We start from the raw sequence: 16,377 nt of genomic DNA, 5'->3' as shown, positions 1-16,377 counted from the left end.
GGGGCCAGGGGCTGTTGGCTTTGCCTTTTACCCCCCCAGGCACGTGAGCACCCGTGGACACTGACACCACCACCAAGGCAGTCGTCCTGCTACTCGCCGCTCCTTGGAGCTCCCCCTGTGCAGATCGTCTGCCCCCCTTTAGGCCCCAAAGTGCTCCTTCCATGCCTCTTGGGCTTGTGACAAAAATTTACTGCAAATCTAGTGGCTTAAAACAACAGGAACATATTCTCTTACGTTTCCTGAGACCAGGAGTCTGAAATCAGTGTCATTTGGCAGAAATCAAGCCCAGCTTCACCCCCTTCAAGGCCTCCGGGGGAGAATCCTTTCCTTGCCTCTTTCAGCTTCTGGAAACTGCCAGACTTCTTTGGCTTGTGGCCGCATCTCTTCAGTCTTCAAGGCCAGCATCTGTCCAGTCTCTCCCTCCCCATCTTCACATCATCTCCTCCTCTGCGGATGTGTCAAATCTCTCTTTGCCTCCCTCTTACGAAGACACTCGGGACTGCGTTAAGGACCGCCCTTGGGTATTTGTCAGCCTACCACAAGGGCCATGACCCACAGAGCATGGATCTGAAAACCCTGTCATGTAAGGAATAGTCAAAATTTCCAGGGACATTTAATTCCCAAAAGAATTTTATTTTGAAACATATATGGGTGGGGATACATCTCCTTCGATGACCTGTATACTTTAATGACTTCATGCCACTTTGGCACAGATTGATCAGAGAATATAGTTGTATTTATCTGTATCCAGTCATCCGTTCACATATGCATAACAAATGTGGCATATATAACATACATTTGTACCTAAATCGTAAATACTTACAGAACAAAACCTATGCAGCCACTCCCTAGGCAAGGAATTGAACACGTCCAGGTCACGCTACCCCCTCCCCCCATCCCTAGAGGTAACCGTTATGTTGGTTTTGAAGGTACTTTTTTGCTTTCTTTCCACATTTTACCCCTACCCTGTGCATGCCTCCCTAAACAATCAGCTTCCATTTCGTCTGGATCTCTGGGTTACGGAAGTGAATCAGGCTGCAGGCATTTTATGTGTTATTTCTTTCCTCAACGTTAGGCTTTTCAGATTTCTCTGAGCTGCTGAGTGTGGCTGTGATGTATTTGCTCGTCTTCACTGCTGCCTAGTATTCTATTGACGGAGGCCTGGAGAAGAGAGGCCAGATGGCCTGTTGCAAGGGACCGGGGAGGGAAGTTGAGGCACCAGGTGTGGCCGAGCTGTTGCCAATGAAACAATGAGCTCAGGTGGGCAGAGCTGGGGCCAGTGAGGGGAGGCCCAACTCAGTGTAAACAGAACATATCAGGAGTTGGTGACCGCCATCCAGAGAGAGAAAGAGCTGCCCCAGGCTGATGCAGGGCCCATCACTGGAGGTGACAGGGGCATGAACTAACCCTAACCCTAACCCTATTGGTGTGGAGAGCCCAGCCTGGAAGCAACTTGGTCTAGCGTGAAGCTGCGGCTGAGGCTTGACCCTGGCAGTTCCTGGGAGCCCCGGCCACGTCTCTTGAGATGCACAAAGGCAGCCTGCCTAAGCAGCTGCCCCCAGCAAGGCTGGTTTTGGACCCCACACCCTTCTTCCCTGTCTTCCAGCCAGTCCCTCCCCAGGCCCCCTACCCACACACCTTCCCTAGCTTCTTAGCAGTGTCTCAAATTCTTCCATTAACTAATTGCTTTTCTAGACAAAAGCTCTGGTCCTGGTTAGCTCTCCGGCTGTTCTAAGTCACAGACACCAGTGAGTGGCTGGGTGCCAGGCCCTTTCCCAAGATGGACGGCCCTTGCAATGGGGTAGGGAACAGAAGGAAACCAGAATAGGAAGGGATTGAGGGGAGGCCAAGGTTGCAGTCCCCGAACTCCGCCTCTTTAGCTGCTGAGTAGAGGCTCCTTGGAGCAGATGAGCAGGGTACATTCTGGGCCACTGGGGCGGCCCTGTCCTCCTGCGCCAGAAACAAGGGGGACCTGGGTCAGAGGCTGACTGCCTCTCCAAAGGTGCCCCTCAATGTGTGAGCCCCTCTGAGTGTCAGCTGAGGTGTCCTGAGGGGCCCTGGGACAGCAGGAAAGATGTGGTTGGTGAGTCACGGAGGGATGAAGGGTCACGGAGGGGCTCTCACTTTGGTTGCGGGCCTTTCTCCCTGCGAGAAGGAGGTCCATCCGGATGTAACTGGGGTCTAGTCCATAATAAAGGTGAAAGGGCAGAGTCATCCACTCTGGAGTCTTCCAGAAGAAAAACTTATTTCTTTGTCCCTTTTTCCTTATACCTGCCCCACCATAAAATCTCCATAAAATAGGGATTCTTGGCTAAATTCAAAGGGTGGTAATTAACGAGAAGCGTAAAGCCAAGAATTCTAAATTCCTTTGATCTGCAAAATTATACGCTTGGTGAGGAGTCAACTAGTTGAAAGATTATTTGAGGGAATTTCTAGTATGTGACATGAGCCTGACGAGGGAACTAGTGAGCACCTCCTCCTAGCTTCTGCAGACCAGAAGGACAGACAGGGCTTAAATTAGAGCAGGAGGGATTTAGGGCAGACTTTTGGAGAATGTTTTCACTTCTAATAATCATAAAGTGCACATGAGTATGTTATCAAAAAGGATTAGGCCTCTGCCCCACCACTGCCTTTAAGGCAAGGAGTAGTTCTTGGTTTTCAGTCCCAGCCACACTGGCGGTGGCCTCTGTTTTTAAAAATACTTCTTGTATACAAGGAAGCATAATTGCCATGCAGCATCATGTCTTCAGTGCCACTTGCGTTACCCCAGGGGCTTATCAACAGCAGCATCTGGAATCAGTCAGCAGTCAAGCAATCAGTCAGTATGGAAGGTTGCATTATACATGCAGCACTGTGGGAAGAGGAGTAAGATTATCAAGATAGAGCATCTCACAGATGATGAGGTCATTCACCAGAAAAACAGTAATAGCAACAAACGCAATGTACCTTCTGTTTGCCTGCCTTTTAATAGTTATTACCCAATCTAAGGCCACTACTTTTAGTTTTGCGGATTGTGTATAGAAATATATCATCTAGAGCTGAGCAGTGGATAACCTGCCCCACCATTCATGGCAACCCTGTCACTCATAGAATATCATTTAAAGCTTTGCAGGTATAGAATTCCTTTTACATTTTAAACTGACTTCACATTCACTCGGTCCTCCTGACAGTTTTGTGAGATTGCAGGGTCCGTGTCATTTCCCCCAGACTACAGATAAGGAAACCAAGTCCCAGAAAGAAGCTTGGACTGCTCTAGGTGGCTAGAAGAATAAGATTAGGAACCAGAGCTGGTAGTTCTTGATGCAGGGCCATTGCTGTCAGCCAAACTCACTTAATCCAGGCTTTCAGGAACACATCTGGGGTGTAAGAGACAGGCTATTGGGGAGTCACTGGGAGCTGAGATAGGAGCTGAGTAAGGGCCTCCTGTACCCTCCTCACCCCTGCCCAGCCCCTCGTGGTAGCTAGGTCCCCACTTTATGCCCCTCCTCTCTTCCCTAGATTTGAGCGGGAGCAGAATGATACCTTCATCATGGAGATCCTGGACATCGCTCCATTCACTAAGATGCGGATCCGAATTGATGGCCTGGGCAGCCGGCCTGAGTGGTTCCTGGAGAGGGTAAAATGTCTTCCCTCCACCCTTTCTGCCCAGCCCTTCTTCCTGCTCTTCTGTGTTGTCAGTGGACCTGGTTAAAGTGCAGATGTCACTTTAGAGGGTTATTACACGAGCCAGGCTCCCAGCAGGAACTGGGGCAGCAGAAGCTTTAATGGTGGGCACTTCAGGCAGGAAGGCAGGAAGCTTTCGGTTGCCCCTGTGATCGCACATTAGGTAGCTGCCTCTTTTTCCATCTTGGGCTCTGCTCTCCCCCACTCAGTCCTCTCCTCTCCCATCCACCAAAAGCTATCTGTTTTGAGTCCCCTCAGGCTCCTACGTCCCTGTTCTGCCATTAACAGATTTTCCTTGAACCAACAATATGGTGCCCACACCAAGGACAGTCTGGCAGACTTCAGGTGTTTATGGCTGACAGTGGTTTTGTTCGTCCGTTCTTCTGTCATTCGCTCTGCAAACGTTCCTTGTGCACAGTGATAGGTACCTCTCAGAAACACGTTTGGATTAATTCTCCATTTCCAAATTTCCAAACTAAGGTGGTCACAGTAGGGGCTTCAGACCCTGTGCAAGTCATACAGAGCAGGGTCTTTGTTTGGAGAGTCTAGGTCAAAAGAACTCATCTGAGGTCTGGAGTCGTGGGTCTTTGGGGTTCAGTCAAGGGGGATGCATTAGCAGGTGGGCAGCTGATGGAAGTGAGGGCAGGTGTTCCCACACTGGCTCCCTCACCCAGATCCTACTGAAGAACATGAATACTGGAGACCTGACCATGTTCTACTATGGAGACTGGCTGTCCCAGCGGAAAGGCAAGAAGACCCTGGTGTGTGAAATGTGCGCTGTCATCGATGGGGAGGAGATGATGGAGTGGACCTCCTACACTGTCTCAGTTAAGACCAGTGACATCCTGGGTGAGTCGGTGGGGCCCTCCCGTCTCCCAGTCCCACATCCCACTACCCTTGCCCTTCCTCAAACTCGGGCCCAGGCCAGGGCACTTTTCTTTGGATGACCTCCCAAATGTTAGTCAACACAAGTCCTTTCCACCATATGTCACTGTCTGTCTGAACAAAGTAGTTCTCCCAGTTACTGAATTGGCTCTGTCCCCCATCACCCAAGGCAGTCTGGGAGAACATGATGAGGCAGTGTGGTCAGAACTTTCGAAAGCTATGCAGGAGCTTAACTCAGAGGCCCTCTGTCTTCCTACTGCTGTCCCATGCCCCTCACGCAGATGCTGTGCATCTCAGAGGCCCTTGGGTTCCTTCCCACATCTGTGTGCTTGGCAGCAATCTTCTGTGTGCCGGCTTTAGGCCTTGGGTCTTAGGATGGAATATGACCCTGGGCCCTTATGAATCTGACATTCTAGCACAGCCGTGACATGAAGCTCTGCCCAAGGTCTGCATAGGAGCTGGGGAACTCACAAGAGGGTGTCTTACCCAGTTGGGGATAAAGGGCAAGGGTCATGGAGGGCCTCCCAGAGGCAATGCCAAAGTCTAGTCCAGAAATACAGAGAAGCCACTGAGGCAGATGGAACACCAGATGAAGGGTCTTACGAGCAAAAATACTAGTGTTTGCAAAGGCCTGAAGCTGAGAGGGAACACGCTCTTATGGAGGCAGTGTCTCCCGCCTACCCTTCTCTATATCAAACCTGCTCTCCAGGAGCTGTTGCGAGGAATATGGCAAACTCATTCACACTGATTATAAATGACTAGTGAGGGATGAGCCTGTTTGGTCCTAATAGCTTACATGTTCAACAGAGAAGCATTTAGCCAAAGAAATTAGGCTCTCCTGGTAGGATCTCAGGCACAAGTGATGGGTTAGTATAGCTGGTAAATCTGTTGGCACCTCCCTTCCTCCTTGCTCTTGACAGTGGAACCTTCACTCCTTTTGGTGGAAGTTCCAAGTGTCCACATGTTTTGTACCCTCCATCTCCTCATGATGTGTTCTCAGAAAATAGTTGATAAGTTCCTTAATAACCATAGGGGGTGTGTGTCAGGAAACTTTCATGGAGCCACCTCTTCCAGAAGCATCTCTTTTTTTTTTTAACTAGGGTCAATACCTCTATTTGGCTTAAGCAGATGCTATGAAGCTCTAGTGTAGACTGTCAACCAAGCGTAGATCTGGGGAGCAAGGAACTTTCCTATTTCCCTCTGAACCCACATTGTGCAGGAAGGAGTCTGTATTTCTAAACCACAAAGCCAGTCTTCATGGCATACCTTTTAAGTATGGGTGCATTTCCCCCAGAAATAAATGAGTTCTTGCACTAAAACCACTCATACTTGCTAACCAGGACTCCAGTTAGCTCAACAGCATCTACAAGGTACAGAGATAGGACGAAGGATAGAATTGGAGACCCAAGGGTCCCAGGAAACGAACCAGCCCTTTCCAACCTCACCCGTGGCCTCGTCAACATTAAACTTCCCATCCGCACCGCTGGTGCTTCCGAGGAAGCCAGGATGGAGACCTGGAGAGTAAGTGGGCTGTGCGTTGGAAAGGCTAGCACCTAGAGCCTCTGTCTTTGCACCCCAGGAGCAGGCACCGATGCCAATGTGTTCATCATCATCTTTGGGGAGAATGGGGACAGTGGGACCCTGGCCCTGAAGCAGTCAGCCAATTGGAACAAGTTTGAACGGAACAACACGGACACGTTCAACTTCTCTGACATGCTGAGCCTGGGCCACCTCTGCAAGCTGAGGGTCTGGCATGACAACAAAGGTAACTCCTGCTCAAGGTCAGAGGTGGTGGGGATGGCAGGCCCCAGCTCTCCACCTGAGCCCTTTCCCGTCCCCCTGGCTGCATGTTGACCTTTTACTGCAGGGTGACAGGCAACTAAAAACTGTTGATTGTCACCATTTTTACACTTGCATCAGTTAGAAAATGTCCTATGTTTCTGGGCAAATTTTAGAAATCAAGCTTCGTTCCTAACACCATTTTCTTGTTCATTGCTCTTCCCCTAATGCCTATCACATTGCCTGGACTATAGTAGGGACTTAATATAGTTTTAATGGAATTTATTTATAGCCATGTTTCACTCTCTCAGATCCATTTCTGGTTTGTTCATGCCTCAGTCACAGGAAAACCACATTTCTCTGGAAACAGAGTTTTCCCCATGCCTAATACTTCAAAAATTGAGTCCTGGCCATGAATCTCAGGACCATGATTAGGTCCTCTAATACCAGCTTCCCCACCTTTTCCCCAGCACTGACTGTGCACATATCTAGACTTGCTCATTTTTCTTGGTGCATTTTTCTTTTATGCCAAAACTTGACTGCCAATTATTTCGTATTTCCTCACAGTCAAAACCCTGGAAGAAAAAGGAGGCCCCTCAGCACCACGGACAGCTGCATACAGGTCCTACTGTATTGTTGGCTGCTGCTTACTGTGGTTTATTACATGCCAGACTCTTCAAAAAGCTTGGTTCCTCTCTTGGTAACTCAAGACTATCTGATTGCCTTCTTCCTATAATGGCTCCTGGGCTTAAAGAAACCCAGAGGCACCAATATTATCCTCATTCCTTTGAAAGCAGAGAAGTGGGCCTCCTCGCGTCCAACCAGAATTTGGATCTGAAAGCAGGGAAAGGAAGATGTCTGTATCCTCACTGAACCCAAGTGGTTGGGATACTAGGGTCAGGAGAGGTACAGGGAAGTCCAGGTTCTGTGCCTAGCTTCCTCTTTATAGTAACTTTCTCCTCCATAGATGGAAGCTTAAATGTTAATATAAGCCAAGACAGCTAAATATGTCCTTAAGCGCTCTCTCTATGCCACATTTTTTCATATTTAGTTTAAAAATATTCAAGCTACATTATGCTTCCCTTGCATAGCAATTTATGAGGACAAAAATATTTCATTTGAGAGCCTTCCACCAAAAAAAGTTGTGGATCCCTGAACAGATACCATATAAGTTACAAACATTTAGTTAACTTAATAGTATGGCAGTTATCTCTTTCCTTGATTCTACCTTTCCATCTTTTCTGTTTATCCAGAAAATTTTTAATGAAAAGATTTAAGCCTGCACAAAAGTGAGGGAAATAGTATAATCAATTTCCACATACCCATCATGTAGATTCAACAGTTATGACTTGTCATACTTGCTTTCCTCTTTTCACTTTTTCTTTTTCTTTCTTGTGTTCCTTTTGGTTGCTATGTTTCCCTTTTAAAAATGGACACTTCTATTTTTTTAACGTTTTTCCATCTCCAAGACTCAGAAAGAGACAGAGCATGAGCAGGGGAGGGGCATAGAGGGAGACACAGAATGCGAAGCAGGCCCCAGGCTCCAAGCCGCCAGCATGGAGCCCGACGCGGGGCTCGAACCCACAAGCCGTGAGTTCATGACCTGAGCTGAAATCAGCCACCAACCAACCAAGCCACTCAGGCGCCCCAAAAATGCACATTTCTAAATGAAATCCAGTGCCACTACACTTAAGCGTGACTTCCTTGTGTCGTCCAATTTCCACTCCGTATGCAAATTTCCTTAATATGAAAAAATGTCTTTGTATTTTGATTTTGCTTGAATCTGGATGAAAATAAGGTCCACACACACTGCATTTATCTGTGACTTCCCCTTAGTATCTGTTAATGCAGAGCATGCTGACTCCCTTTATTTTTTTTCATGCTATTGGCTTGTCGAAGGAAGTGGGCCCAATGATCTGTAGCATGTCTCTATTCTGGACCTGCCTGTCTACTTCTTCATGGCGTCACTTCCTCTTTATTCCCCATATTTCATATAATCTGGAAGTCAGCTCTAAAGGCTTGCCTGGATTCAGGTTCAACTTTCTTTGGCAAGAATACTTTATAGGTGATATCAGGACTTCTTTACAATGGGAATCGTGTATTTCACATTACACCACAGCAGCTCTACTCTTCCTGATTCTCCCATCCAATAGTGGGTGCAGGGACTATCAGCCTGGTTACCCCAACCACCGCCCCCCACCGTCAGTCCCGTAACTCTTCATCTAATGGGTTCATCCAGTAATGATCAATTAGGATTACGAATGGTGATTTTCTAATTGTCCTTTCTTATCCACTTACTAGCTAGAATGCTTTTGTAAAAAAAAATAAATAAAATATAAGTTTACAAGAGGAGACTGTTTAAGAAACAGACTCGCTCATAATAGGTTTCAGATGACTCGCTGTGGATCCCCAGGGTCTCCACTCTCAGGCTAGTGCTGGCCACACAGTTAGCCAAGCTGTAACTGTGGGTTTGTCTTCACTAGTGAAAGCCAACCATGTGATATCAGCCTTCCCAGAACTACCTGTTCCCAGCTACATGTTTGATAAGTTCTTCGTGGAGCTAGTTGTGGTAGGATCCCTGTCAATCACATCCAATATTTTCAAAACAAGACAACTAAATCAGCAATGAAAAAAAGAGCTGAGGGTGAAGTGTGCTTCATCTTAAAGGAGTTAGAGTTTTTACCGTGGTATTTACCATGAAAGGAACAGTTTGTTTATTTTCATAGAATTCTAACTTGAGAAAAGAATTTGGGATGGGTGAGGCAATGCCATGCTTTCAGAGGACAAGGTGAAGGGAGGTGCAGTGGGGTGGGAAGCAACCTGCCACCAAGCACCAGGGCAACATGGGCCAGGAAGATTCCTTCTCTGGTTGTCCATGGATAGAGTTAAAGCCAGCCCAGAATCCACCCTTCCCTTCAGCCCACGGCTTTCCTCTGTCACCACCTTGCTTGGAATCCAGGAGATGAAATTCAGGAGTGAAACCTACCTGGGGTGTAAGGCAAGATGAATAGTGTGTTCCAGCAACAGAAATGATCTCATGATGACCCACCTCTCCAATTAATGCCATCCCTCTCCACCAACACTCATGCATACACACACACTCACACACTTATAATTCCCATTGACTCCCACTGGTCATTTTGTCATGATGTGATATGATAGAAAGACCATCATCCCGGAGTCAGAAGAGATGGCATTAAGCCAGTGATTCTCAAGGTGTGGCTCTGGGACCAGCAGCATCAGCATGACCGGGGAACTAGTTAGAGATGGAAATTCTTGGACCTCACCACAAACCCAGTCAATCGGAATCTCTGGGAGAGGGGCGGGGCTCAGTAATCTATTTCCACAAGCCTTCCAGGTGATTGCAGTGCAGGTGCTAGTTCTCAGCCTTGGGTACACATTGAAATCACTGGGCAGCTTTAAAGGCTATTGATACCTCGGTCCTACTCCAGAGATTCTACTGTAGGTGATTTGGGTAAGGCCTGGATAGTAGAATCAGCCTCTCTCTCTCTCTCTCTCTCTTTCTCACACACACACCTTCCAAAAGGACCAACATTTTGGTTTCTCATTCTCTGCCTTCCTTTTTACTTGCCTCGCCCTTTCTCTGTTCCACTCTGGAACCCTGTAAGAACCCCTCCAGCAGGTCTTATGGACATCATTTCCAGACTGAACACATTGGGGATTATTAAGCAGTTTAATTAGTTTCATGATATTATCAGGAATCGTCTCAGAAAGCAACCAATTTATAACCTCATGGGCGGAACTGGCCCTAGTGTAGAAAAGTAAAACGATTATTGAGATTTTTTAAAAAGTTTATTGATAAAGTAACTCACCGCTCTTTTAACTCAACAGAAGTGTTTTAAATTTTAGCATAATTGTTTTAGCACTCATTGTTTCCCACTTCAGTTGAGATTCACATTTAAAAAAATATATGAAGTACTTTTTAAACCCAGAATTGAAGTATCCTAGGACTGCCAATATGCATGCCCTGCCCAGAGCCGCCACATCTGTCACCCACCCCAGAAGTCCCGTGACTGAAGTGTGTGTCCATCTTTCTGTGTCTTTGTGCTTGTAAGACCTTAATGCTTTTGGATCTACAGATGTTGCTGTCAGCAGATGTTGCTGTGGGCAGTGTCCAGTCCTAGAGAATGGCTTTTTGGTGCGGACATTGGGGTGGTCCCCACACCCCCTGGTGACCTTAGAGGGCCAGACATTAGAGTAGAGCATATACAAGCCTTCCTTGTGAGGTTGCCTTGTGAACATACGATGAGCAGCACGGATCATCACCATAACCTGTCACACCACTGGATTTCCCCCCACTGGTGGCAGGTGCTTTGGCTCTCAGAGTGCTCAGGGACTTGGAAGGGTGGAGAGTAACTGAACTGGTGCATGGTACAAATAATACGCAGCTGCCACAGCAAATGCACACGGACTTATACTTGATGGCTGTGATTTGGGGGGAGCACTTTTGAAGGACGCCCTGCCAGTTAGCACAGAAGTAGCTGTATGTTCAATATTAGGCCAAGACCTTTCAAGTTTCACATATACCCTGACGAAATAGCAGCTTCTTATTCATTCTGTAACTGCCGAACAGCCAAGGTCCTCAAAGTCCTAACATACACATTCAGCATCCACTGAGCAGGTACTACCTGCCAGTCGATATGCAAGTCATTAGGGAAACAAAAACAAGACCAGGTCCCTGTCCCCAGAAGCTTGTGGTCAGGAGAGGAGACACATGTAAACAGTGATGACACAGGGTGGTCAGGATGTGGCCAAGGCAGGTGCAGGGTGCTGTAGGAGCAAGGAGGACATCAGATACAGGCCTCCTGAGCAATCAGGGGACACCAGGGAAGGCTCCCCAGAGGAAGTGATGCCTGCAGTGATTCTGAAAGGATAATGGGCATGAACTAGGTGGATACTGGTGTCAGGAAGAATAGGATTCATCCTTCAGCTGTGTGAACTCCCAGGAAGTCAGTGACCCCACTGTGAATCTGACGAAGGCCATGAGCCCTCTCCTTGGTGAATGTGGAATTATGTATAGCACAATTTCTCAGGACCCTTAGACTGCTTCATGCCTATATGCAAATCTTCCAAGGGCCCATGAACCCCAGGTTAAGGATTTTGCGAAGAGAATTATATGCTTGGGGCTAGAGGAGCCCTCAGAGATCGTCTAACCCACCTCCTCATTTCGTTAACAAGGAAACCAAGGCCCAGAGAAGACAGAGAACTTGTGCGGGGCCACACGGCCAGTGGGCTGGGGGTAGCAGAAAGGTGAAAGCGCATTCGGCTCCCAATCCCCATCACGTCTCTTCCCCAGGGATCTTTCCTGGCTGGCACGTGAGCTACATCGACGTGAAGGACAACTCGCGTGATGAGACCTTCCGCTTCCAATGTGACTGCTGGCTCTCCAGGAGTGAGGGTGACAGGCAGACGCTCCGTGACTTTGCCTGTGCCAACAACGAGATCCGTGATGAGCTGGAGGAGACCAGTACGTGGCGGGGTGGGTGGGGGTGGGCACCCAGGTGTGATTCCTGGGCTGAAGCTTCAGAGTTAAATGCGAGGTAGCTCAGGACGGGATGGGAATGGTGTTGGTAAGTCTGAAGGAGAGACCCTTATAGCTGGAGGGGAATCAGACGTGCAGTGAAGGAAAGAGTCTTGGGAAGGTACATAAATAAACACCCTAAGTGTTACTCGGTGAACTTGGAACAGCCAGGACACTGCTACCAAATCTTGGCCCCAATCATGGGGATTAATTAGGTAGCAGGAAAAACACTGGGGACAAGCTTACCCTGTCCCGAGGGCCAGGCTGGGCACTTTGGTGGGAAGCCTTCTCTGGGTTGTTTTTATATCATGGGCTCCATACAATTGGTACCTGTGGCCACAGCTGACAGATCAAGACTTCTGGAAACAGAATTTGCAGGGGGAGCCAGCATCCCCATCGGCCACTTTCTTTGATCCTTCCTCAGGTGATATTTAAAGGGAAAGAGTTTAAATTGATCCCTAAAGTGGCTGGCCATCCAGGACTAGGGAGTTGTTTCTTTAATACAGATGCCGGCGTCTGGGTCCAACAGATTCAAAGAAACCTTATCAAAGGCAGAGCCCGTTGTAAGGAAAGGATTTTTTAACCTTAGTTTTTAAGGGAACACTAACTGCAGTAAGGGGTGAACCCTCAAATCAATGGCTTAACAAACCAAAATGTATTTCTCACTCATGTGATAAACCATACAGTGTGGTTGTTGGCAGGAGACCTTCCACGCTGTGATTGGGGGACCCAAGCTCTTTTGATCTGTGTCTCTGCCATTTTCAACATTCTTGGAAAAGGGAGAAGAGTGTGGAGTAGGCATACTCCCCTACCTTCTTAACGAATTGATTGACTTTCTATTGGTGAGAACTAATCACTTGACTCCATCTAGATGCAGGGAAATGTAGTGCCCAGGTGGACAGCCCCTGGGGGTGGGGGGAAAGGAAAGGAAGCACGGATCTCTGGTAGAAAGCCCCCCCCATGTTGGCCACACCATCCAAACTACCCAACGATGAGATTAGCGGCTCTCAGAGGTAGTGAGCCCCGTGTCCCAGGGAGCACCCAAAGGAGGGGCCAAGCACCCCCTTGTCAGGCTTACTGCACAAGGATGCCTGCCCTAATTCAGAGTGTGGACTCCCAGCTTCTGTAAACCACACTCAGCTGAGGAGTTACTGGGTGCCCAGTTTCATTGTAGATGCTGTGAGTGGCACATACCACTTTGTGACCTCCAGTTTGTGTTGACCTTTGCCCATGGTAAGTCTCCCTGTACAACTATAAGCTCCCAGAGGTCAGGGACAGAGTCGCTCATTGTTGTAGCCTTCTGCAGCTCTGTAGGCTTTGGGACTCGGTGTGCTGTCACTGCTCAGGGGATGGAAGAAGAGGCGGTCCTTTCCCTTGGAGCCTCATAATCCTGTTAGAGGGAGACGCTGAAGCCCCTTACGCAGTAGGAATGCTTAAGCCCCTGACCCACGTGCCAAGATAAGCGCTAGAGGCTCCTCGGGCCACTGGCGTCCAGGGGAGGAGAGATTCGTGATGCTCAGAGCATAATCACTGAGTCTCCTTCACAGATTTCCTGCCAAACAGCTGCTAAGACCTGCGAGGGTTGAGTTGGCAGGGAGATTGCAGAGGGGAGGCGGCACTTGCGTTAGCTCCGGAAGGATGTTACAGACTGGAGATTGGACGGCAAGGGCACGGAGCCCGGGAGCCGGCCTGGATGACTGGTCTTTACTGAGAGGCTGTGGAGGGCAGAGGGGCACCCTCTAGGAGTCCACAGAGGAACAGACGGCCACCTCCGTGTCCTCAGATTGGAGGGTCATCCTGGGGAGAGCCACAGACACAGCCGGAGCCGAACATCCCAATCCTCAGCTACCTTTATGTAACCATTTGGCCAAGATCTACTGAGCACCTACTAAGTGCCACAGCCTATTCTGAGTTCTGGGACACACCAGTGGATAAAACAAAGACCCTGCCCTTGTGGCACTTACTCTCAGTGTCTGTGACCCCTGGGGCGCCTCTGAGCACTCAGCTTGTGAGAACAACACCCTCTCATACTCAAACAGCTTCATATGTGCAAAGCACTCTACACCTCTGTTCTCATTAGATCCTCACAGTCCTACTCCCACCCCGTGAGCTAGATAGGGTACAAATTCACACCTCTATCCCATGGGTAAGGAAAACAAAAACCCAGAAAGGCGAAGTGACACATCTAAGGCCCATTGACAGCTGGTACAACCCAGGTGACCTGATTCTTAGACCGGGGCTCGCTGCACCGCTGCTGGCTGCCTTGTCTTTATTGGGCCTGGCTGCTACTCCAGATGGGTCGATTGCCCCACCTGCCTCGGCCCCCTGTTCCCTACCTTCACCTCCAACTCCTGTTAGCAGCTCCAGAAGCTGCTCCCAGCCCTCTTCAAGCACCTGCCTCTACAGATGACTCCAATGCGCAGCAGAGCTGAAAGCCATTGGCAGCCTTTAAATAACACTGACATCTGGGTCCTACTCCCAAATTCTGTTGCGATTAATCTGGAGTAGGCCTGGGCAATAGGATTACCTGCTCATGCGTGCACACACACATGCATGCACACTTGCACATGTGCCCACATGGTCACGCTCACGCGCGTGCACACATACACCCTTGGGAGGACAAAATAGATCTGTCTCGCTGGGACGTCCTCCAGCAGGACCGGTGCTTCCCTCTTTACAGCCCTTCCCCTCCCTGTTCTCCCTCCCTTGACACCTTTAGGGCTGCTCAGTCAGCCTTCTCTGCAACATTTCCAGCCCAAATATAGTCCATTTTGATGGCCAGCTCCCCAGGGGGTGGGGGACCTCACCGCATCACCGGGCAGCTCTAGAAGATGCTAGAAAACCCATCTTTATACTCACGTTCTTGAAGCTTCCATTCTTTGGCAGTCCCAGTGGAGTCAAACAGAAAATTTCAGGAGTGGCCAGGACTCGTGGCTGTGTGTGTCTGAACCCCAAACCTAAGCTGGCTCCAGCAGAGAGGAAGCGTGTTGCTTCCCAGAACTCCAAGGCTCGGGCGGAGCTGGTTTCCACTTGGCTGTCTCCAGAGGCTCCAGTCATCTCAGTACATCCCCGTCTCCCCTTTCGTCTCAGCTCTGCTTCTTCCTGTGCATCGTGGGAAGACGGCCACTGGGAGCCCCAGCCCCACAGCCTTCTACTTAACAGCCTCAGTGGAAGGGGAGAGTGTCTCCCACGGGAAGATTCTGGCTGGCCATGCGAGCCACACTGCAGGAGCTCCTTAGAGTGGAGACACTCCTGACACTGTGAGGTGGGCAAGGTGATCTGGAGCAGGAAGTTCCGGAAGCCCACTGCCGTCCTGCTGGCACTCCACAGCGTCACGTGCCCCTGCAGTTCTTGCCTCGGGACGAACACCTGTTTATCCAGCACCTGCCCACATGATGGGGGGGCCCTCAACTATTTGCTCATCTCCCTCTGCAGATGCCATGCCCGGAGCAAGATTTCAAGGGTGGTCTGCTCTCCTCTCTCCTGTCTTGCCACTTGAACTACACTCATGCCCCAAGAGCCTGTGGTGGCTTTGCTGGCGGCCCCTTAGTGCTGGTGCCTCCCACGATGGCTGCTGAGCCCCTCTCTCCAGCTGAGCTTGTCCTGTGGGTGTGCTGGCCCCACGGATGACCTTACACTGATCCCCACTAGCCTGGGCTCCCCACTGCCCCCATTCTTTCAGGTCCCTAATGCTCCTCTGTCCGTTTCCCCCCAGCAACATAGACACAAAGTTGAGAATCACGCCTTCCACATTTGTATCAAGCTGTCGATGAAATACTGGGAAAGGGGGCAAGGTGAACTAAGCTCATTGAAACTTCTTCTCCTCAAAAGACCGCAGATGCCCCTGGCAACATTTGTTCCTAATCTTTCTAAACGTCTTTGCTGATGTACCTTAACCCAGGACCATCAGGAAAGAATGGTCTGTTTGCACCCCATCTGCATTTGTTCTCAAATCTCAGACTTGAGTTCACCTAGTGAGCCCTGGGTTCCTAGCGCCCCTGCCTCCTCCCCGAGGCTCTGACAAACCACGTCCTCAGCAAAGCCCAGGACCCACTTTGAACTCACGGGTATTGGGTTTGCAGAACTCACCCCGCCCTCTGTGGGGAAGGCGTGAGACCTGACAGTGGCTCGGCCATCGGTCGGCCCCAGCCTCCTGGGCTGGGGTCTATACGGACCCACAGAGCCCCACCTTCTTCAGGAGTTCTATGCTGTCCATGGCTCTCCTGCCCTCTCGTCGGCGACCTGCCTCTTTGTCAGGATTGCTTCCACGCGTCTCAGCAGCACGCACTGTCCTGGAGAGAAGCCGCCAGGGCAGAAGGGCTAGCGATACACTGAGCTACAGACACAGCGGCGCCTCGTCTCCCTTGTCTGTATCACGTCCCTGGGAGAGCCGTGCGGAAAGAGCTGTCCTGTGCATCCAGAGTCCCAACCCCTCAACGAGTCCTTTACTGTGGCAAGAGCCATATGCACAGGGGACACTCTGACCGACATTGGTTGTGTCCCGTGTG

At 49.5% G+C, this 16,377-nt stretch overlaps 1 protein-coding gene across 2 annotated transcripts in view; it reads left to right on the top strand.

Annotated features, from left to right (window-relative positions):
• The window catches only part of LOXHD1 (lipoxygenase homology PLAT domains 1), a 165,224-nt gene that overhangs the window by 139,837 nt on the left and 9,010 nt on the right, over positions 1–16,377 (top strand). For both annotated transcript variants that reach the window (XM_047827882.1, XM_047827881.1), the window contains 4 exons: positions 3,499–3,616; positions 4,338–4,512; positions 6,128–6,313; positions 11,645–11,815. In XM_047827882.1, the coding sequence (XP_047683838.1) occupies positions 3,499–3,616; positions 4,338–4,512; positions 6,128–6,313; positions 11,645–11,815 (650 nt within the window). The remainder of the gene's footprint in view (positions 1–3,498; positions 3,617–4,337; positions 4,513–6,127; positions 6,314–11,644; positions 11,816–16,377) is intronic.

Source organism: Prionailurus viverrinus, chromosome D3 (assembly GCF_022837055.1).
Source record: "Prionailurus viverrinus isolate Anna chromosome D3, UM_Priviv_1.0, whole genome shotgun sequence".
NCBI lineage: Eukaryota > Metazoa > Chordata > Mammalia > Carnivora > Felidae > Prionailurus > Prionailurus viverrinus.
This window is presented reverse-complemented; position numbering and strand designations above follow the sequence as displayed.